The 22,865-nt window shown below is 46.6% G+C and overlaps 1 protein-coding gene across 2 annotated transcripts in view; it reads left to right on the top strand.

Moving 5' to 3' along the window:
- Nucleotides 1-1,147: 1,147 nt before the first annotated feature.
- The window catches only part of KCNQ5 (potassium voltage-gated channel subfamily Q member 5), a 581,715-nt gene continuing 559,997 nt past the window's right edge, over nucleotides 1,148-22,865 (top strand). Inside the window, exon 1 of one of the 2 annotated variants that reach the window (XM_033867446.2) lies at nucleotides 1,148-2,011. In XM_033867446.2, the coding sequence (XP_033723337.1) occupies nucleotides 1,614-2,011 (398 nt within the window). In that variant the 5' untranslated portion in view covers nucleotides 1,148-1,613. The remainder of the gene's footprint in view (nucleotides 2,012-22,865) is intronic. The other variant, XM_019929283.3, reaches the window with a different exon arrangement.

Consider the following 22,865-nt stretch of genomic DNA (forward strand, 5'->3'; position numbering starts at 1 on the left):
GGGGACAAGGCGGGATGGAAGCGGGGTCCCGCGGCGAGAGGGCCGCGCGAGCCTCACAGCGACGACAATAAAAGGAAGGGCAAAGCGTAGAGGTGCCGCGGCTGCCGAAGGCAGACGGGAGCTGCCGTGGGTGTGCGCCCAGAGCGGGGCCGGCAGAGCATCTCCCTCCGAGGGGCGGCGACAGCCGCCACCGGACTCGCGCCTCGACTTTAGGCTTCTGAAAGGGAGAGGCACTTGGACGCACTACCTCGGAAGCGTCTGCTCTGGCTTTGTGGTGGAACCCCAGTTCTTCCTTCAGTTTAACTTGTGATCCTTTCCTTCCTATTTGGGGGGCGGGGGGGAGGGATTCCTCTCTGTTGGAAGAAGTTCCCAAGCCCGGCTTCCTTTCGGCGTCCCCAGCTGACTGCGAGGTTGAGCGGCTTACGGTTTTTGACGCGGGCTCGCTGAAGGCCAGAGGCGCAGCCAGGGACCCCGCGGCCTCCCTCCTCCTCGCGGGCTGGGGGCTTGGGGGCGGCAGGAGATCCAGCCACTCGTCCCTCGCGACGCGTCTCTCACCGCGTAAGTGGCGGCAGACCGGGGTGGGGAGGGGACCCCGCGAAGCCGGTGTCCTGAGGCTCTCCATCCTCCAGGATTTCCCCCCCAACCTCTGGGGCCGCCGCCGCCACTGCCGAGACTCGGCCGTTGTATGACTATCTCGGACATAAAGGAAAATTTCTTGACGGAGGGACCCGGTTTGTCCTCCCCTGCTTCGCGCGGCTGCCAGGCGCAGCTCGGGGCCGCTAGTTCACCGCGGAGGAGCCACTTTGGAGTTTTGACGCCCTCCCCACACTCCACCCCCGGGCTGGGAGGGATGTCCGGCTACTCTGGTCTGATGCCGGGATGGACAGTCACAGCCCGCCAGCCGGAGTGAGCGGCGGGGAGATACCCGGTGCCCACCTCGCCGGCTCGGCGGCCGTGTCCTGCGGGTCAGCACCCTGAAAGCGGGGACCCGAGCGCCCCCGCCCGGAGCCTCGGCCCGCGCGCCCGGGGACTGGCTGGTACCTGGAGGGAAGGGCCGGGCAGTTCCCGCGCACACCCCTCGCGGAAGGACGGCGGGACCAGCCCGCGCGGCGGCGTAGCGGCGAGAGGGAACGGCGCCTGCCTCTCCCGTCCCTCCTCCGGGCACAAGGCAGGCCGCACCTTCCGGACACCTCCAAAGCGCCGGGAAGAACACGCCGAACTCGGCCTCCGAGAGGGGCTTCGGGGCCCGGCCCCCTCTGGCGTGGGGAGCCCGGGGCCGGGCGTGCGCGCGCGGGAGCTCCCGTTCCAGCCCCGGGGGCGCTTCACCAGGAGGGAGTATCCGCTACGGGAACTGAGGGGCCGGAGAAGCCCTCTTGGAGTGACGCCCCCGACACGTCCTGATTACGCATTCGAAGCTATAGGCTGCTCGACCCCGGGACTCCTCCGTCTCGTCCGCGCGCCTTTCCGCCCCCGCTGCTTCCCCTCCCCCGGCGCGCAGGTCGAGGGCCGCCGGGCGCCCCGTCCGCCGCCGCCGCCTCCTCGAAAGCGGCCGGCGCGCATGAGGCCGCGGCCCCCGCCGGCGGCGCCCCCCTCGCGGTGACCGCGGTGATGCCATGCCCCGCCAGCACGCGGGCGGAGAGGAGGGCGGCGCCGCCGGGCTCTGGGTGAGGAGCGGTGCGGCGGCGGCGGCGGCGGCGGGCTGGGGGCGCGCGGGCTCCGGCATGAAGGATGTGGAGTCGGGCCGGGCCAGGGCGCTGCTGAACTCGGCGGCCGCCGGGGGCGACGGGCTGCTGCTGCTGGGCACCCGCGCGGCCGCGCTGGGCGGCGGCGGCGGCCTGCGGGAGAGCCGGCGGGGCAAGCAGGGCGCCCGGATGAGCCTGCTGGGGAAGCCGCTCTCCTACAGCAGCGGCCAGAGCTGCCGGCGTAACGTCAAGTACCGGCGGCTGCAGAACTACCTGTACAACGTGCTGGAGAGACCCCGCGGCTGGGCGTTCGTCTACCACGCTTTCGTGTGAGTACCCGCGCCCCCCGCCACCGCGGCGGCGGGGGCCCTCTTGCCTGGTCCCCCGGACGCCCGGCGCAGACACCCTGGCCGGGCGCGCGCATGCACACACACACACACACACGTACATACGCGCGCACACACGCGCACACACACTCGCGTGCGCACACGTGGTAGCTTTTATTTCTTTGCACGTGTTTAGGGTCTTCCTCCTAGAGCCTGCCAGCTCCCTGAGCCCCACCTCTCTCGCCTCTGCGGACGGAGCCTTCCCGTCGGCGCTGAGCCACCCGGCCGCTCTGGGCGCCCGGGGGTAGAGCCGGGCAGGCGCGGGACCCCGGCTGCGCGGATAATTGGGAGAGATTAGGTCCCGAGATACGTCCACTCCAACCGTGGGGGGCGCCCGGGAGCTGGGCAAGGCTCAGGGAGGCGGAGCGCCCGCGTGAGGCTCGGGAGAGTGTGTTGGAAAGGTTAGGAGGTGATGGCGGGGTAGAGGCGGCGGGGAGAGGAGAGACGCAGGCCCGGGTCCTCGTCCCCGGGGCGGAGCTGGGGTGGGGGGGCTGCCGCTCGCGGCGGGGTGGTGGTGGGGAACAGCAGCTAGGTTTCCAGCGCGCCCGGAAACACGCCTCGCAGCTACCTCAACCGCCACTAACGGAAAGTCTGTCAGTGCACGTAGTGCTTCCTGCCACAGTGGTGGCCGAGGCCCAGAGGGGGCGAGCAGGGCCGGGCGAGGGGATGCTTCGCTCGGGCGTAGTAGCCGAGGCTGGCGGGGAGCCCGGCGCGCAGGGGCGCGGGCCGAGGTGCAGGGCCGGCGCGCCGCCCGGGACGGGCTCAGGCAGTGGGTGAAGCAGGCAGTGCTGGCTTGGAGTCAGAGCGTGTGTGTTAAGGCTTCATCATCTAGCAGAGGATGCTTAATGAGAAAATGATTGGAAGCAAATGTTTATTTTTCCCTTAGGCATTTGAAATCTTTCAGTGCGTTTGAAGTTTACTACTATTTTTCCCACAATGACCATTCATTCAGTCTCCTGTTAGACTTAGGTTTATGTGGACATTTTAAGGTAGTTTTTATGCCGTTACGCCATCATCTTTTCTTCTTTTTCTCCTCTCTTTTTAGTTCCCCTTTTTTGCTTTTTTATGTTAAAATGAAATATAAAGACAGCAGCCATAGGAGGCCAGTAGAGAAAGTTTAAGGCACTCACTGACAGGTTCCTTGTTTCCTAGTAAAAAGATTTGCAACACGTGAATTAGGTATCTTTTAGAAATGAGGCGTGTCATCCAAACATAGCTCTCACCTGGGATGGAGGATTGGCTCCAGAAACATTTTTTGAAATAACATGGATGAAGTGGCTGGTTTGGTAAATAGGTGAGCCTGGAATTTGACCACGTAGGAGTCAGGAAATTGGTGGAGTCTACAATCTGTGTGACTCTGGTGTCTGGAAAATTTTACAGCCCCAGATTGATGTGAACTTGTAGCATGAGGTGGAATATTCCAGCCAACTTTCCATCTTACAGTGTACACAAGGAGGACGTTGTGTAGCATCATGATTACATCAAAAGGTATAATGTGTGTAAGATTCACGTTGCCTCAGATGTGGTTATTGCAGTAAATGCTAGACTTAGAGAAACGCTACTGACACTTTTCACGTTCATGCCCTCTGAGTTGATATATAATGAATCCTATTACCTAATGAGCCTGAAAAATTATTCTGACCTGTCAGGATCCACTAAAACATTTAGCAATATGATTTGTGCTCAATTTGGCAGCAGAATATATACTGGATGGAAATTGGTTTTTTGTTTTTTTACACAAGAGTTTGCTCAGAACATTCATAGCTTTGATTTTACAATACGATGCTATTTAGCGGACTTTAATTTTTGGTAATTTATGTATTGTATATTCAGAAAGGGTGAGAGACAACTTTGGTTGGTGTTTGTGCTTTATATCTCCTCAGTGTTGCCCTTGAACATGAATGAGGACTTCTTGTAATGCAACGTTCTCTTTTCAATATGTTGGGGTCTAATAGGTTTTTCTGGCCTTACAGAATCTTAAATTTTTGACAAATCATTTTTGAAGAGGTTCAAGTTGGAATAATTCTCTACTCACCGGGCTTTATTGGTCAATCATTGTCTTTAGTGGTGGATACAAAATAAATTATGTGCTTGTCAATGCCACGTGCTGCTGTGAAGTTTTGCGTTACTGATTTCTAGAGCCTGAAACTGTAATGCTTGAGCGATCCGGTAGGGGTGCTAGACCCACATTAGCACAAAGACAGGAGCATCGGCACAACTACAGCTGATGCAGTAGCGGGGGACAGGCCATCTTTGGCAATTGCTACTTATGATTTTAAATAAGCTTTAGAGAAGCTGGATTTCACACGTTAAATTAATAAAGGAAAGTTACTTTGAGCTGTAAGTCTAACAAGACCATTAATAATAAAGGAAGTTGTAAGAAAACCATTTCTAAAGCAGTGTAACTAACTGATTCTTTGCCAGCCTGGGAATCCCCAAATCTTACTTTAATAACAGGTTTTGTAGCACATTAAGGCTCTTGCCAAGAACAAGTGCACTGTGATTAATGAGGTACTTCAGGGATGGATTTACTTGGTCGACCCACGTTTCCTTGCCAAGAAGCAAGAAAAGTATGTTTAAAGTTATGTTTCAGGTGACGAAACATTTCTGTTAAATATGCAAACCCCATGATTATAATGGTATTTTAATGGTATACAATGTGGTTTCAAGTGTTTGTGTCCCAGCCCACTGATGAGATGGCTGGCAAGAACAAGAGATGGCCTGCTGCAAATCCTTTCTTCCAATCTTTATAAATCGGTGGAAATTAGGAGAGTCTGTTCTCCTCCCGTTCTTTAGGATGTTCCCTGTTTTCAGCTGTCCTTCAGTTTAACGGAGGAGCTATTCACATAGGAGGTGACATACTTCTTTGAATGTTGTTTGTCCATTTTTAATCCCTCATCTTTTTCGGGAAAAGTGTAGAGTAAATGGTGGTAATAGAAAAACACACGATGGGCTCCATATATAAATTCGCGCCGATGGAACAAATGTGTTTCCGAGAAACAGCAAAGGCAACAGTGTGGCAGACACACGTAACTCGCCACTGTGTCCGGTGCATCTCTGCCAGGCATAATGCCATGGACCAGAATGTATATATGTTTTAAAGTAGAAGAAATCCTCCAGTCATCCAGGTTAGCAGCCCGGCAGTCATCCTTGATCCCTTCATTTTTCTCAGACTCGCTCCCGCTGTCCACCCAAATGATCGTTGAAGTCTGTGTGTTCACGCTATAAATATTTTTCAAATCCATTCCCTTCTCTCCTTTGCTACTGCTACCCTCCCTCTCTGCTTCTCCATCCATCCCCACTGGATTATTTATAATGGTCTCCGGCTTCTGTTCTCAGCCTTCCAGCTCTTTGCTCTGACACCACAGTGTTTTTCCCCAAATGCACATCTTATCATATCCCCTTGCCTCTAATCTTTCCATGACTCTCTACCATCTACTCATCTGTTCACTCATCCATCCATCTGCAAACATGTGAGTGTTCACGTGTGCTAATTCCCAAATTCATAAGGCGAAGGCCTCCACTCTCAAGAAGGGAAAAGACTCCAGTGCAAGCCTGTGAACAGGACTGAAACGCTGCTGTTATAGACGTGAGTACAGAGTCATGTGGGAAAAGAGAAGGAAGTGGAGGTGAGAGCACAAACGTCGGCACAGGCTTTCGAGAGGAAGAGAGGTATGAGCTGAGCTTTGACAAATGCCTAATTTTCAAGTGTAAAAGCAAGGAGGGGATGAGCAACCTTGGTGGAGAAAATAGCTTAGGTAAAGACACTGGCACTGGAATCAACATGGTAATTCTGGGTACTGTGAGTATCTGCAGTATGGGCACGACCTCAGGAAAAGAGGGTAGAGCAAAAGGCACATGTGCCTGACCTTGGGTGGCTTCAGACGCCGGCCATGGAATCTAGTCTTTATCCTGTAGCTGGTACTGGTCAGTGAATGGTGATAATCAAGAGGGATGATGTCATCAGACGCGTATTTTGGGTAGACGTGTCTTTCCTTAGTTCAGTGAATGGATTGAAGGGTGCCAGATGGGACCAGTGTGGCCTGTGAGGAGATGACAGCAACTGTCCAAGTTTTCCACTCCTTCTTGTATTCTTTTATCCATAAATTCGTGCCACGATGTCTGTCGACTGTCTCCTTTGTGCCATGGACTGTTCTGGAAAGGTGAGAGACGATTGCCTGAGGAGCTTAGGCAGTAACCGTAGGGATGAGACGGAGGGATTTAGTTAGAGAGCAGTTACGTAGGTACATGCAGATTGTTTTCACCAGTCCCACGTGCGGTGTGAGAGAGACGACCCTGAGCTGGGTGATTTGGGGAATGGAAGTACCATTCACTAACATACGGCACAAAGGGCGAGTGGCATGCTTTCAGGGAACATAATGAGTTCCGACTTGCACTTGTTCAGTTTGAAACGTTTGTCAGATGTTCAGGGAGAGATCGTACGTGGTAAACACACAATAGTGAACCAGGTACGCACGGTCTCTCTCCGTCGGGTCTTGGATCAGCAGCTAGAACCATGTCTGTCGCAAAGAGAGCAAAAATAAATAAAATGTATTTCAAAGAATGACTGCCTTTACAGATCGAGAGCAAAATCTGGATGTCTCGATTAGAGGTTCAGATTTGGAGGCTGCCAGCAGTTTTGTGCTGCTGAAAGCAATGAGTGGGACAAGTGAGGTAGCCCAGAGGTGCAGGGTGGGGTGAGAACGTGGCAGAGGACAGAGTGGGGACGCAGCTCTGTAAGAGATCACAGAAGGACCTGGGAAACCTCGACAGTGACCACAAGGCCACAGGGAAAAGCCAGGAGGCCTTCTCTTTATAAAAGCGAAGGCAGGAAGACGTGTGCAGGAAGGAGCTGCCGTCGGCATTTCCGGTGCTGCAGAAAGAACTAGAAGCGGTGTGTTAGGATTTCATTGGTTTGTGACGAAGGAGGTTCCCTGATGGCCTTTGCCGAAGCAGCAGCAGTGGGATGGTGTCATGACTGGGATTTAAGTGGGTTGAGGATGGCTGAGAGCTGGGACGGAGGGGACAGGAGTGTAGATTAACTCCAGATTCCTTGGACCGGCTCAAAAGACCCCTCATGACGTGGCCTCTGCCACGTCTGTGCCACGTCTCATGCCCTCTGTTTCCTGTCTCATCTCTAATACACTCCTGAGCCCCAGCCTTGCTGAGCCCCCCATCCTGTATCTGCCGCCGGACACAGTATTTGCACACGCTCTTCTCTGGGGCTTTTCCCACCCCTTGCATTCTAGCTGCACAACTCCTACTGTCTCTTCAAAACACAATTCAAGGGTCGCCTCCTCTTGGGCACATCTCCCGCTGCCAGGATAATTTAGGTGCCTCTCATGTCAGCTCCCATGGGCCCCCGGGAACGACATTACCCTGGTGCTTGCCCCGCCTTACGGTCCTCGTGAGCCACTTGGTCTGTCTCTCCCACAGGAGGGTGAACTTCCTGTACAGAAATCCTCCTATTCATCTCTGAATCCCAAGCACCTAGCAAGGTGCCCTGTATGGAGCAGACCCTCCATACATGCCTGCTGCACGAGTAGGTAAATCATTTTCCTTGGAAACCTTCCATACAGGAGTTGCAGAGTGAAGCAAAGCTGAAGGAATTACCAAGTCTTTTTGATTTGCTTAGAGGTAAGATACCGATGATTCATTTAGAAGAGGAGGGTATGGGCCCAGAAGCAGGAGATCTTTGCTTCCAACTTGCCCACTAATCCGCTTTGTGACTTGGAATAGGTTACTTCCCCCTCCTGGGTCTCCAAATCTTATCTGTGAAACAGGCACAGAGGTGTTTGTGTTGCAGCCACAGTGATGGAGGCTAATGTGGAGGGTCTGAAATGGAATCGGAAGGGGAAGGAGTATTTGTAATTAGTGACCTGATCTCTTAATCCTTTCCCTTCCTCCGCCCCGAGCTGCAGGCCCACCTCCTAATTGTTCGCGTTAACTCCAAACTCCTGGGGGGGGGGGGTCAGTGGGCCACACATTAGTCAAGGGGGTCTTTCTAAGGAGTTAACCAGAGCACAGCACTCCCCTGTTGGACGAAGGATCTGCTGATCGCCGTCTCTACCCAGCTTCCTAGGGGCAGGGGCTGTCGTCTGGTTCTCTGCTGTATCACCAGCACCCAGCCCAGGGTCTGGCGTGTAGATGTTCCATGTGTGCAAACTGATTCACACCCCTCATCCCCCCAAATACACTGCTGGTTTCCTGGTGGAAGATGGAATGTGACCCTCTTGGCCATTTCCCGTGTCAGCACTCAAACAGATGTGATGACCAGCCTTATTATTTACATATATATTCTGTTCAGAGCTAAATCTCTGTCTATAGAAAGTGATGTCTGCATTTTATTTTCACTCCTTCAAAACCAATGATTTCCCTTAAATACAGACAGGCCTTCTACAAATTATACTGCTTTTTGCCCTGCTAATCTAGGAACATAAAATGCTCCATATAAAACGCTCAAATCAATCTGTTTTCAGAAATTGAAGCAATGCTGTAGTATTTGAGGATCATATTCCAATTAGAAATGTTGAAAGTGTTAAAATCTTAGCACTGGGAACATTACGGCCTAAGAGAAATGACACATAAGAAAAAGATATTTCAAAATGGCATGAAGTCTTGATACAAGAACCACTATAAACAAGGAAGGCAGCCAGCCGTCTTTTGATAATAGCTTGTGAAGAAGAGGTGTCAGTTTTAATTTTTAATTGCAAATGGCTATTTTGGCGACTGAGAGCGCCAGCAGAGCGAGTCTTCGCCCAGCCCACTGCTGTGAAAGTGCTTGAAACGGCCCAATTGCTGGGCTGCCATAGCTTCTAGTTGTGTTTAACGACGGGTAGGTGTTTTCACTTCGATTTCCTTTTCCTTCAACCATTTCAAGGATGCTATTTGAAGTTTTATTTGGTTTCAACCTGGTAGACAGATTGGCTACACGACTGCATTGCTTCATAATTTCTAAAATTCTTTGATGGCTCTCAGAGTTTTAGGTGATCCTTTTGATGCTTTGTTATCAGTCTGTGGAAATAGTGAGTTTCCGAAATGTTACTGAGGTCATCTATGGATAAACTGAAAAATACTTTGGCTTTTTCCATTTTATATATCTGTATTTCTCTCTATATATATGCACACATGTATTCCATACCTACTGTGTCCTAGCACAGAACTTGTTAGTGCAAATATTTATGTTTACCTTATTTTTGCTCCTCTAAAAGTAAATAAGACATTTGACTAGAATGCAATTGAAAATAAAAAGGTCATATGGAGATTATATCATAACTTGAAAGATATTTAAATTTAACTGTGTATGAAGAAAACACTTTTGACAAACTTACTCATAGTCTTTGTTGCTTCCATTTATAGTACCTGTGAGGTAATTCTAGAAACTCAGTTCCATCTTCAGTCAGTGGCAGGATCATCTTTTATAATTATCATGTTATAATTTCTCTCTTTTTTTCTCAACCATCAATTCAGATGAATACTTGACAGTCATTGTGTGTACCACTGAATGTTCTAGGTGCTGGTGGTGCAAAATGGGGAACCATGCTGGACCATGACCTCAGGGAAAGGGCAATATGATTAGATTCGGATTCAGTTATCAACTTTACTGATTTCGTGACTGTGAGCAAGTTGCTTCCAATACCATCAACTTAACCTGTAAAACAGGAACAATAATATTACATCAGTGTATTGCGATATTTTATATGTATCTAATATGTATGCTTATAATCCCAGTGAGCACATGGTCGTTATTGAAACAGGAGAGAGATACAGAGGCAATGTGATGGAGGGAGGGACAGCTCTGTCCAGGTCCAGGATACTCTCCTGTAGGTGCTGGGCAGTTTTTGAATTTGGTGGGTTTAGGCAGGTGGTAATGTCATTGAATTTACATTGTAGATTGTCCAGTCTGCCAGCTTTAGGAATGATGGCTTAAAGGGGACAAAGGAGGCGGGAGATCCATTTCAAAACTGTGATTTCAACTGAGGCAAGAAATAATTAGGACTTGGACGGGGGGCAGTGGTAGCAAAGATGGAGAAGAAAATATGGCCCTGGTGGTACAGTGGTTAAGAATCCGCCTGCCAATGCAGGGGACACGGGTTCGAGCCCTGGTCCGGGAAGATCCCACATGCCGCGGAGCAACTAAGCCCGTGCGCCACAACTACTGAGCCTGAGCTCTGGAGCCCGTGAGCCACAACTACTGAAGCCCCGGCGCCTAGAGCCCATGCTCTGCAACAAGAGAAGCCCGTGCACCACAACAAAGAGTAGCCCCCGCTCGCCACAACTAGAGGAAGCCCACGTGCAGCAACGAAGACCCAACATAGCCAAAAATGAATAAATTAAATAAATAAATTTAAAAAAAAGAGAAAATATGGTGATAGAGTTGCAATGTATTAGAGGGGTCAACGTGGAAGATGAAGCAGAAGGATGGATTTGCTGTTTCCTGGTTCCTGGTTTGGGTGGTGGGCTATGTAGTGGGGGCCGTTAAATGAGATTGAGAATACAGGGGGGACAGCAGGCTGCAGGGGATGTTGGGGTGATAGATGAGTTTAGTGTGAAGATGCTGAGCCTTCGGTAACTGTGGGCTCCTCGCTATACACGTCTGGCAGTTGTGGATGAAGGTTTAAGAGACACGGAGGTACCGACAGCGCTTAAAATCACAAGGAGCGTGTGTAAAAGAGAGAGGGATGGAAACCTGGAGAATACTGACACGTAAGGGTGAGCAGAGAAAGGGGAATAAAATGGAGCAGACAGCGAGATGGAAGGAAACACTGGACAGAAGGATGGCCAGGAGGTCGTGGAAACCAAGGGTACTGAGAGAGTTTCAAGAAATAGTCCACTGTGAAATATAGGCAGTGGTTACCACTGGATCTGATGGCAGCATGGGAGGCGGCAGTGAAGGAAGCGCTTAGGGCAGAAGCCAGGATGCTGTTCGCTGGGAAATGAATCGGAAGTGACGGGAGGAATCGGTGAGCGTGAGCCCTGTATTCAGTTAGTTTAGCGGGAATATTAACAAGAGAGACTGAACTCTAGCTTGAAGGAAACACAAGACTAAAGGGCAGAACAAGGGAGGGGAACTGGTAGGAAAGATGATTTATCATCAACGGTAGTCATTTTAATTATTGATTATATGCTGGACATTGTTCTTAATGCCTTACACACGCTCAGTCTTTTAATCTCAGAACAGCCCTAAGAGGTGCTATTTAGGATCGTCATCTCCTGTGGACAGACCAGGATGCTGAGGCAGGGTGAGGGTCAGTGATCTGGCCATGGTCAGCCAGCCACCGACTTAATGGCAGGGCTTTGAACCGGGCAGGTTGGCTGGCAGCCCGCGTTCTTAACCACTGTAATCACCACTATTGTGGACGATGCCTGTGGGCCCAGGGCCGCTCCTATTACATGGATGGCATCATTTAAAAACGGCTTTGGGGGTGTGGGGTGGGATGAATTGGGAGATTGGAATTGCCGTATATACACTTGATACTATGTATAAAATAGATAACTAATAAGAAACTATGGAATTGACGTATATACACTATTGATACTATGTATAAAATAGATAACTAATAAGAAACTACTATACAGCACAGGGAACTCTGCTCAGTGCTCTGTGGTGACCTAAATGGGAAGGAAATCCAAAAAAGAGGAGATATATGTGTATGTACAGCTGATTCACTTTGTTGTACAGCAGAAACAAACACAACATTGTAAAGCAACTGTACGCCAATAAAAGTTAATTTAAAAACATAAATAAAAATTTTAAAATGCTTTAGGGTGTGGTATAGCTCTTAGCAAAATAGCATATGCACAATAAATATTGTTGAAAAAAATGAATGATGGTTAAAACCCCTTATAACTTAGTATCAGAGAATTACATGTAACTTAACAGTGTTAAGTACTATTAACAGTTTCTGTCTCCAAATTCTAACCAGCTCAAGTTTTAATTTTTCCATAAAGTTTCTCTTGATAGCTCTGGGTTATTTCCTTACTTTTATTTACCTCACAGAGCTTTTATTATTTGGACCATGTATTTTAGCCCTTAATTACATTCTTGCATTGCTTTCTAATTGGATCGTTTAACTAATTCTTCAAAAATAATTTGTGTCTAAAGAAACCAAAGCACCCTTTTTATTTGTATCTCCTATGGCATCAAGCCCAGATTTTTATCCTTTGTTTTTAATCAAAATTTACCTAGTCTATCGCTACCAGGGGGACTATTTGAATGCTATAACTTTTTAATTTTTTTCAAACAGGAATTTCCTTAAGTTCTACTAGTTTAAATTGTGGAGCAACTTATATTGAGGACCCAGATTGCTATAATAACTTCTTAATAGCATTGCCTATAAACATTAAATTTTGAATTTATACTTTCACTGCAGAATGCCTAAGATTCATTTAAAATAGTAGCAGTTGCTTCATTTATGTTTCACAATGGCTGAATGTACCATAGAACCATTTGCTCCAAACTGATTTTACCGGATTTTCTTTCTTTAAACTAATAGAATACTCATGTTTTCTTCACACTAATATAAATATCTTCCATTTAGTCTCCATGCTTCCTTCTCTCCTCCCCCATACACATTTTTCCTGGATGTTTCTTCCTTACTTTCTCTCAATTGTCCCATCATCTTTCCCCCTAACTAAACTATTCCTAGTTTTTTTTTCCTTCCTCTCTGGGCATGTATATTTCTGAAATGAGTTTTCTCTTTATTTCTTTTTACCAGGTTGTGTAATTTGATTTCTCTTCCTCTTAAAGCTGTCTGCTCTTAATCAGGAGATGGGCTGACCCTGTAATTGCTTACAGGCTGCAAGAGTGTCCTGCATCAGCAGACCGGGCCACCTAATGTACACATTGCTCTGCAGTAATTCACTGAGGCCTCCAGAAAGATGCGGGGGTTAGAGAACCCTACTTTTCTGGGAGTTGTAGTTAGGCTCAGGTTTCTTAGGAAAAAAGAGAGTGAAGCCTTACAATTTCTCTGATGCTTTCTAATATCTACCTATTATTTCTGAAATCTGGGAGTACTCAGATATTCTGTGAATAACTTTTAAAAGATCATACTTTCCATTTTGGAAGTTGACTACTCTATATAGCTGAGAAAGAAATTATTTTTATTCCTGATGGAATTATTGTAGAAAAAAGCACAGTAGAGAAGTCAATATGTCTGTTGTGTAGAGTTAAATAGCAGGTAACTTAAAGTCATTCATCGCATGTCCATCAATAGATGGATGAAGGAGATGTGATACAAATATACGATGGAATATTACTCAGCCATAAAAAAGAACGAAATCTTGCCAGTTGTGACAACAAGGATGGACCTTGAGGACATTGTGTTGAGTGAAATAAGTCAGACAGAGAAAGACAAATACCACATGATCTCACTTATATGTGGAATCTAAAAAGCAAAACAAGTGAACAAACAAAACAAAATAGAAACAGAATTATAGATACAGAGAGCAAACTGGTGGTTGCCAGAGGGAGTAGGGGGTTGGGTAAAATAGATGAGGGGGGGTTAAAAGGGCACAAACCTTCAATTATAAAATAAATCAGTCACAGGAATGTAATGTATGGGATAGAGAATATAGTCAATATATAGTCTATAACATGGTAATAATTCTGTCTGGTGACGGTTTCTAGACTCATCATGGTGCTTATTTCGTAATGTATTTGATTGTCAAATCGCCCTGCTGTACACCTGAAACTAACATAATATTGGATGTCAACTATACTTCCATAAAAAAATATTTATCATGTAGACTGTTTACAGTCGTTAGCAGATTCTTTTCTCAGTGAGCCAGGAAATAGATCTATAATTTGGCAACAGAGAGCTGCAGTTCTCCTGTTTAATTGGAGGTTAAAGCATGGACTCAAACTGCAAGCTGTCAGGGGAGTGCATAGGAGAGAGAAAACCACCTGTATTTTTTCCTAGTTGGAAATTTTTCCAAAGCGTAGGCTTTGGGAAAGCTATTCCCACAATCTTTTACGGAATAGGTACCAAGTTTAGGGCTCCCTTTTCTCTAAACCTGTTTCCCCTCATACCTGAACAAATCTGGACGGGATTGAGAATCTGGATGGGATTGAGAATTTGGGTTCTTCTCCCATGTTTGGGTCATCGAATACATTTCTCAGCTTTCTGAGTTGTACAGTTAAGGCATGATTCTTCACTGTTTGTTCAATAACGTGACCTCATGCTATGTATAAGGACCTGAACTACACCAGAACTACAGAAACGGAACGGAAATAAGACACAGCCTATTCCTTCAAGGAACTTTTACTCCAGAAGGGTATGAGTTTACTGTTTACTGAGTTACAAAAACCACCTCTCTGAGTTGACAGGATGAAAGCAAAGGTTGGCCTTTCTCCAGAGACATTTAGCTACTGCTCCTATTAAAGGGATTTTCAGGGTAAAGTCTGATTACCGTACAGAGAACTGCTGACTGTCAGCTCTCTTGACCCCTTGGGAAACATGGAAGCTGGGTGCCCAGCTGCCCATGCAGGTGGGCATTCAGTTCAGTGCCTCCCACACAGAGACCAAACCCAGGAGTTCCCACTGATCACAGTAATTTCCAAAGAGCAGTAATTAAACTAGTTAAACTAAATGTTCTAGTTAATACAACATTCTGAGTATGTTTAATTTGCTCTCAAGTGTGTTTAAAAATTGAAAAGAAACCAGTGCTGCTTCATAGTACTTTGTTTGAGGATGTTATTTTTTTTCTCCCCAAAATGACTTACAAAAAATAATGCAAACCAAAAGTTTTTTCTTTTTCTAAATCAAATGAAATGCCTGTTTATCTTCAGTATATATGCTAAATTTATACTCTTGTTAGCTTTATTTTAGTACATGGCGGAAGATATTACCATGGGGCCTGGAATTCATTCATTCTTTCATTCATTCATTCACTATTTGAGTGCCCACCTCATGTCATGTCCTTGGAACCCTTTGGAAACACTCTTTCCCATTTGATCGACTTTCTCCAGGCATGTGGGAAATGGCTCTTTTTCTTCAACCAGAGAGTGGCTCTTCAGAGTGAAGATAAAGGCATTGAGTGTAAGAATGTATGTTCACTGCAGTCCTAAGGGTGCACTTGGCTATCTCCTTAAGACTACAGCCTAACCTTCAGATGTATTTCTGAACTAGGTGGGCAGTCAGGTGACAGAATTACACGGTGACATTAAACTGGTTTTAAATTGACCGGAGCCAGATGATTAGATCCTCTAGTTCTGCTCTGCTCCATCAAATGGAAAAGGCGAGGAAGTTGGATTCAATACAAATGACTTTGGGGGAACTCATTTATAACCTTCAAGATAAGATCACGTGGACCTTGACATCTGGAAGAAATGACAGTCACTCTGTTTAGGGGCAACATTATCTCCAAGCTTGAACATTCACACTGGCACCCAAGTTTTTTTCCGTAGAAGAAAATCAGATAAGTCCTTTAGATTCAGATCCACCAGAGAATAAATAGAAAGAGATGGTTGACAGTCAGCACAAAGGAACCAGCTAGGCACTGAGATGGCCCTGCAGACCTTCCAAAGGTAGGACAGGAGACACACGAGGAAAGGAAAAAGTAGGCAGGTCACATTTATGCCCATGGTGTTAACTTCTGCACGGTCACTCGGGCCACCAGTTTGGTGGGACCACGTTTCAGTTATTCTGTCTCTCAGTGGAAGGGACCGTAGTCAATCCACTGAAAGTGGAAGTTATCTTTAGCAGGAAAGATTCCCTTACATGAATCCAGAGCTTTTCCTCTAATGTTGGACCTGATGAGTTACTTTACAAATGACTGTTCCCAAACTAGATGGGTCATGCTGTGGAGAGCTGTTTTTCAGAGCTCGTGGGTATGGAGTTTTATTCCAGGCTTTGGGGCAGGAAGTGGGTAACACAGATAAATTTATAGGTGGCACCAAAGGAGGTGGCTTAGACAACCATAAACAAGAATAGTTAAGAAACTATCACATTGTGCCGGAGAAAACAGAATACTCATCTAATTCAAGGGTAGGTACCGTAATTCACAATTGTCATTAATGAGGGAGCATTCTTTTTTCCTCCAAAAAAGGTGAAAGGCAATTACCCGAATTGTTTTCTGTTTGTCATTGGTCCAAAGTCCCTTTCCACGTTGCAGCCTTAATATAGATTTCCAAAGCGCGTGACAATACACTGGAGAGACCTAGTCACGTTAAATCTATCGTGTGTGTGTTTTTCATACTTGCTCGCAGAGCCGCATATGAAGCTGGTGGTTACGCCAGAGTTAGTGTCTGGGGGCTGGGGTGTAGGGGGGTGCAGTGACACAGCACCATGAGGGCCTGGCCTGGAGCATCAGCCAGGGGACGGTGAAGGAGGGGAGGGCAGCAGAGAGTTCAGAGGGAGAACCAGAGTTCCTAGCCCTGGATCGGCGTTTGATAGACAGAGAGATGAAAGAATCAGAGTTTTCACGGTTTCAAGCCAATGTGACTGTGACTAAGCAAAGATGCTCAATTCTGTTTTAGGGAGAGACGGAATGCACAGGTGAGCATATAACCTATTTGAGCTTTGGGAGAGGGAGGAGAGGGTCATTAGTTAGTGATGTAGAGGTGCTGGTGACAAAAAAGCCGTTGGAGAAGAATGTAGGGAGAGAGGTTTAGGGAATACTGGCATTTGGGGAGAAAAGGGGCTTGTGAAAGAGACAGAGAAGAGAAGGACTCGAAACAGGGTAACACAGCATCCGCAGGGGGACCAAGTCTCAAAGAAGGAGTGCAATGGGCTGAGAGTATTATAAAGAAAAGAAATGAAGCTCTGAACATTGGGGTGTATATGTCTTGTCTTTTTTCCCTCCTTTTTTTTCAAATTAATTAATTAATTAATGTATTTATTTTTGGCTGCGTTGGGTCTTCGTTGCTGCGCACGGGCTTTCTCTAGTTGCAGCGAGCAGGGGCTACTCTTTGTTGCGGTGCGTGGGCTTCTCATTGCGGTGGCTTCTCTTGTTGTGGAACATGGACTCTAGATGCGTGGGCTTCAGTAGTTGTGGCACGCGGGCTCAGTAGTTGTGCCTCGCGGGCTCTAGAGCGCAGGCTCAGTAGTTGTGGTGCACGGGCTTAGTTGCTCCTTGGCATGTGGGATCTTCCCGGACCAGGGCTCGAACCCATGTACCCTACACCGGCAGGCGGATTCTTAACCACCGCACCGCCAGGGAAGCCCCATATATGTCTTTTCTAATTAGTGATTTCCTTTCCTTTGGATATACGCCCAGGAGTGGAATTGCTGGATCATATGGTAGCTCTATTTTTAGTTTTTTGAGGACCCTCCCTACTGTTCTCCATAGTGGCTGCACCAATTTACGTTCCCAGCAACAGTATAGGAGGGTTCCCTTTTCTCCACACCCTCGCCAACATTTATTATTTTGCTTGTCTTTTTGATGATGACCATTCTGACGGGTGTGAGGTGATATCTCGTGGTGGTTTCAGTTTGCATTTCTCTGATGGTTAGTGATGCTGAGCGTGTTTTCATGTGTCTGTTGGCCATCTGTATGTCTTCTTAGGAAACCTGTGTATTCAGGTCATCTGCCCATGTTTTAATTGGACTGTTTGTTTTTAGATATTGAATTATGTGAGCTCAGTATATACTTGGAATATTAACCCCTTATGAAACATATCATTTACAAATATCTTCTCCCGTTCAGTAGGTTGTCTTTTTGTTTTGTTGATGGTTTCCTTCACTATGCAAAAGCTTTTAAGTTTAATAGGTCCCATTTGGGTTTTTTTTTTTTTTTTTTTTTTTTTTTTTTGCTTTTTTGCTTTTGTTTCCCTTGCCTGAGGAGACAGATCCAAAAAAATATTGCTAAGACTTATGTCAAAGAGTGTACTGCCTATGTTTTCTTCTAGGAGTTTTATTGTTTCCTGTGTTACATTTAGAGAGGCATGGACATACATACACTACCAAACGTAAGGTAGATAGCTAGTGGGAAGCAGCCGCATAGCACAGGGAGATCAGCTCGGTGCTTTGTGACCGCCTGGAGGGGTGGGATAGGGAGGGTGGGAGGGAGGGAGATGCAAGAGGGAAGAGATATGGGGACATATGTATATATATAGCTGATTCACTTTGTTATAAAGCAGAAACTAACACACCATTGTAAAGCAATTATACTCCAATAAAGATGTAAAAAAGAAAATAACCTAAGTGTTCATGAACAGGTGAATGGATAAAGAAAATGTGATACACACCCACACACCCACACACACTGGAATATTACTCAGCCATAAAAAAGAATGAAATTTTGCCATTTGCAACAACATGGATGGATATGGAGGGTATTATGCTTAGTGAACTAAGTCCAAGAAAGACAAATACATTGTTTTGACTTTCATGTGGTATCTAAAAAAAAAGAATGAATATAACAAAACAGAAACAAACTCATTGATATGAGAACAAATTAGTGGTTACCAGTGGGGAGAGGGCCAGGGGGGTGGGGGAAGGGCAAGAGATGGGCAAGAGATTAAGAGGTACAAACTACTGGGTATACAATAAGATTCAAAGATGTAACCTGCAGCACAGGGAATAGAGCCAATAGTTTACAATAACTTTACATTGAGTATCATCTATGAAAATATTGAATCACTGTGTTGCACACCTGAAACCATTGATAATTAACATTGTAAATCAACTATGCTTCAATCTAATTACAAAATGCTGCTGACAAAAGTTTCTTAATTTCTTGAGGAAAAAAAAGAGTAGCAATGAAGATGTAGATGTAAAAAGAGGCAGTGATGTAGACAAGCAGCATAGAGCAGGGGCGGCCAGAACCTGGAAAGGGGGGGCCACCTAGGAGGGGACAGGTCTGCAGCCCCATGTGCTCCGAGGACATCTGCGTCACAGGGAAGAAATTGCGTCCTGGGAAAAGGGCCAAAGTAACCCAGCAACCAGACAATGTGGAGCACAGCAGTCAGCATTCAGAAGGCATCCCGCAGGTGTAAGGGATGTCCTGAAGGTGTATCCTGAGAGATGGGGGTGCCCAGAGAGCCTCTGTGAGCAGACAGGGAAGTCTGGTGTGGGAGCAGCCTTGCAGTCCAAAGAGAGACACGGGTAAGTGCAAGGCAGTTCCAAAGAGTCTGTGATACAGCGCCGGCGCTGGGAGAGGAAGGAGAAGACAGACTGGACTGCGTAACTGACAATCAAATTGCTGCAGAGAGCGGGGGAACGGGAGATTAGGGAGCGACAGAGTACAACCAAGCGCTTCTTTATTTCTCCAGGCAGTTGGATGACTGCACAAATATAAAAGCCTAGGGAAGGGCCCCCCAGGTGGAGAAAGGTGAAGGTGATTGAGAGGACCAAGACGCTGGAGGAAGAGAGCTAGGGATAGATGGTAAGTGAAGGTCTGGGATGGCGGCTTTGGGTGTGAGAAGCAAGCCCCAGGAGGTAGGTTAACAAGGTTTCTGGACAGTGACAAACGCCCTGATGCAGGTAGAAGGCTCTGCAGGTGACATTCTGAGGTCTCCCCGATGGTGGTGCACAGGCGAGATTTAAAAGGCGTGGGGACCCTGACTCAGATCTGACAGCTGCCTCCCAGGTAAAGGGAAGGAGGGATGCTCTGGAAGTGACATGGTGACCTTGGGCAAGTCCCTGGCTTCTTGGGGCCCAAACACCTGGTAAATGTGGAAATGTGCAGGTGTGAAAGCACCTTACTGTAACAGTAGGCACATGTAAAAACATGTTTAATGAATAAATCAATGAACACATTACTTATTTTACAGTAGCATTGTATTTGGTGCTAGGATTCCATACCAAGAGATTTACTGTTGTCTCTAGAAGCTCTCTGCATTGGAACAAAAATATTTTTCTATAATCTCTCTCTTTTTGAATCTACAGAGAAAAGCACATTCTTAAAGCTTAAAGTTGGAAAGATTGTCAGGGACTACCGCTTTGACACATTTAGTAGTAGGTTCACAGAGCTGCAAGGACCTTTGGTGACCTATTCCTACACTGTCCTTTCTTAGCTGGGAAAACTGTGGCTACAGAAAGGTCAAGTGACTTGTTCCACATCAAACACTGCCAGGGGCAGCCCCGGTGGCCGGGCCTCCCATCAGCCTTACTGAGATGACTTCGCGATCTGCCCTACGCGCCCTCTAGTGAAGGTTCTCTGAGGTTTTCATACGATGAGAAGTGGGGAGCGACAAATTAGGAGTGTGGGATTAACAGGTACACACCACTATATATAAAATAGATAACCAACAAGGACCTACTGTACAGCACAGAGAACTTTACTCAGTATCTTGTAATAACCTGTAGGGGAAAAGAATCTAATAAAGAATATGTGTGGGGGGTGAGTGTGTGTGTCTGAAACTGAATTACTTGGCTGTACACCTGAAACTAACACAACATTGTAAAGCAAACATCAATAAAACGAAAACAAAAAAATAAGTAGTGACATTTCAAATCCTATTGTTTGTTCAACTCTTATATGAAGCATATTCTTTTTTCTTTTAATAAATTTATCTATTTTATTGTTGGCTGCGTTGGGTCTTCGTTGCTGCACGTGGGCTTTCTCTGGTTGTGTGAAGCATATTTTTTTTTAAACAGAGAACAGGAGTATTTATTTATTTTAAAATTTATTTATTTATTTATTTATTTATTTTGGGCTGTGTTGGGCCTTCGTTTCTGTGCGAGGGCTTTCTCTAGTTGTGGCAAGCAGGGGCCAGTCTTCATCGCGGTGCGCGGGCCTCTCACTATCACGGCTTCTTTTGTTGTGGAGCACAGGCTCCAGACGCGCAGGCTCAGTAATTGTGGCTCACGGACCCAGCCGCTCCGCGGCACGCGGGATCTTCCCAGACCAGGGCTCGAACCTGTGTCCCCTGCATTAGCAGGCAGATTCTCAACCACTGCGCCACCAGGGAAGCATATTCTTTTAAAAAGCAGTTTAGAACCTTTTCTCTCTGTATGTTAACAGAGAAAACATTCCTCTCTGTTACAAATTCCTAAAAGCCAGCAAAAGACATTATTTTTTATGACTTTTCTTTCTTCTGAAGGAGTCAAATTCTGAAGCAGGGGTCTCTTTAGGGGTTAAAACATATATTGACTTGCTTTTCAAAGGCTCCAATGAATGGAGAGAGCAAATAAGAAACAAAGTAGTATTTAGCACCTTAGTATTAATATTCAGTAAACCACAGTTGCAACACTGTGGTTTCTTTCCAGATAGGAAAATTTTGTGAGAGATAGCCCCAGAATTCGAGGGAGTGGGAGAAAGTACATGTAAACATTATATGAGGACCCAAAAGCCCCTCTTTCATTCTGTGTCTCTGTCTCTCTGTCTGTCTCTGTTTCTATCTCTGTCTCTGTCTCTCTCTCACAGACACAGACACAGACACACACACAGACAATCTAATTACACTTGATAAATTCACGAGGGGAAAGCAGATGTGTTCATCCAGAAATTCAGATGAGGTCACACATCTGTACATAGGTGCACCCAGCGCCCTGCTTGTATGCCCAGGAGGGCCTGGACCCGGACAGCCAGACCCAGGCAGGAGTAGCAGGGTGAGGTCACCCTCCTGAGGTCTGGAAATCCTTGCCCTGTCCATGGGGCGAGGCACATCTCCAGCTTTGCAAGCACCGTGTCTTCTTTTTTAATGTGAGTGGGTACAATTACGTTAAACTTGGTTTCCACCCTCCTGGTGTTTCTTTGTCCGTATCTAATATGCTTTTTATAGTTCATATTGTCATTAGAAAACGAATGGTTTCATTAGCGAATTATGAGGGAGAGGAATTTGGGTGGAGTTTAAATTGCTGGCTTAAAGATAGCCATTTTTGCATGAGTCACGTACCTACCTACCCTCACTGCAAGGTTGACGTGTCCTATTGGTGCTTCTTCAGACGTCTTTTTAGCTAAGAGAATTCTGAGGCAGAGAAGTGACTTGGAGAAAATGAAGGGCTCTCATTTAATTTTACAAACAATTCTTTATGCCCTAAGTTACTCCCGTGATCTTTGAATACCTAGGACATCCTTTCTCGGGCGTCAGACCCCCTCCCTAGTGGTTCTGATGCAGAGCTGCTTCATGGACCGCCCAGCACAGCCAGCGGGGCATGGGGGGTGGGGACAGATGGAGAGGCGGGTCCATTCTCCTTGACACATGGCTGTTGCTTTTTTCCTTAGAGAAGAGGGTTGCTTTGCCGCGACAAAGCAAAGAGCACTTTACAAAGGCCTCCATTTGTACACAAATGCAAAGCACTTACCCTGGCCCTCAAATAAAGGGACCCTGCAGTTAATAAACTCTGACCGTCTGTATGAAAGAAAGTCTGATCCTGTGACATTTGTGAGACATCCTCACTCGTCAAGCCCACAGGCCACATCCACACCCCAGGTAGTGTTGTCAGTCTTTTAAAAAACTTTGATGGCTCCTAAATACGGCCCCAGTAGTTACGCGCTTGTTACAGAGGCCAGAATTTTCTTTCATTCAGAGATCTGTGTCCTTTGCAAAGGTGTATGCGTAAGAATTTTCCCTGAAGCATTGTTTTGTTTTCAAAAAAGTACAGAAACAACTAGATAATCAATGACGGTAAACTTGTCCAAGGGAAAACTGTGCATCCTTTGAGGAGACAGAAGGAAGTATGCATGACGTGGTTTCTAAAGTGAATTATTAGGTGAAAAAAATCAAGGTATAACACACCGTATGTAGTGTACACAAGATCCACTTTTGTAAATTAAAAACACACACACACACACACAGTAGATTCTCATTTTCCATGCTAGTTAGGGCCTATGAATTCGCTGCGAACACTGAATTAGCGAATACAGAATCATTGCTCCTAGCAGGAACAGGGGGATAGGCTCCTTGGAG

This window comes from Tursiops truncatus, chromosome 12 (assembly GCF_011762595.2).
Source record: "Tursiops truncatus isolate mTurTru1 chromosome 12, mTurTru1.mat.Y, whole genome shotgun sequence".
NCBI classification, from domain to species: Eukaryota; Metazoa; Chordata; class Mammalia; order Artiodactyla; family Delphinidae; genus Tursiops; species Tursiops truncatus.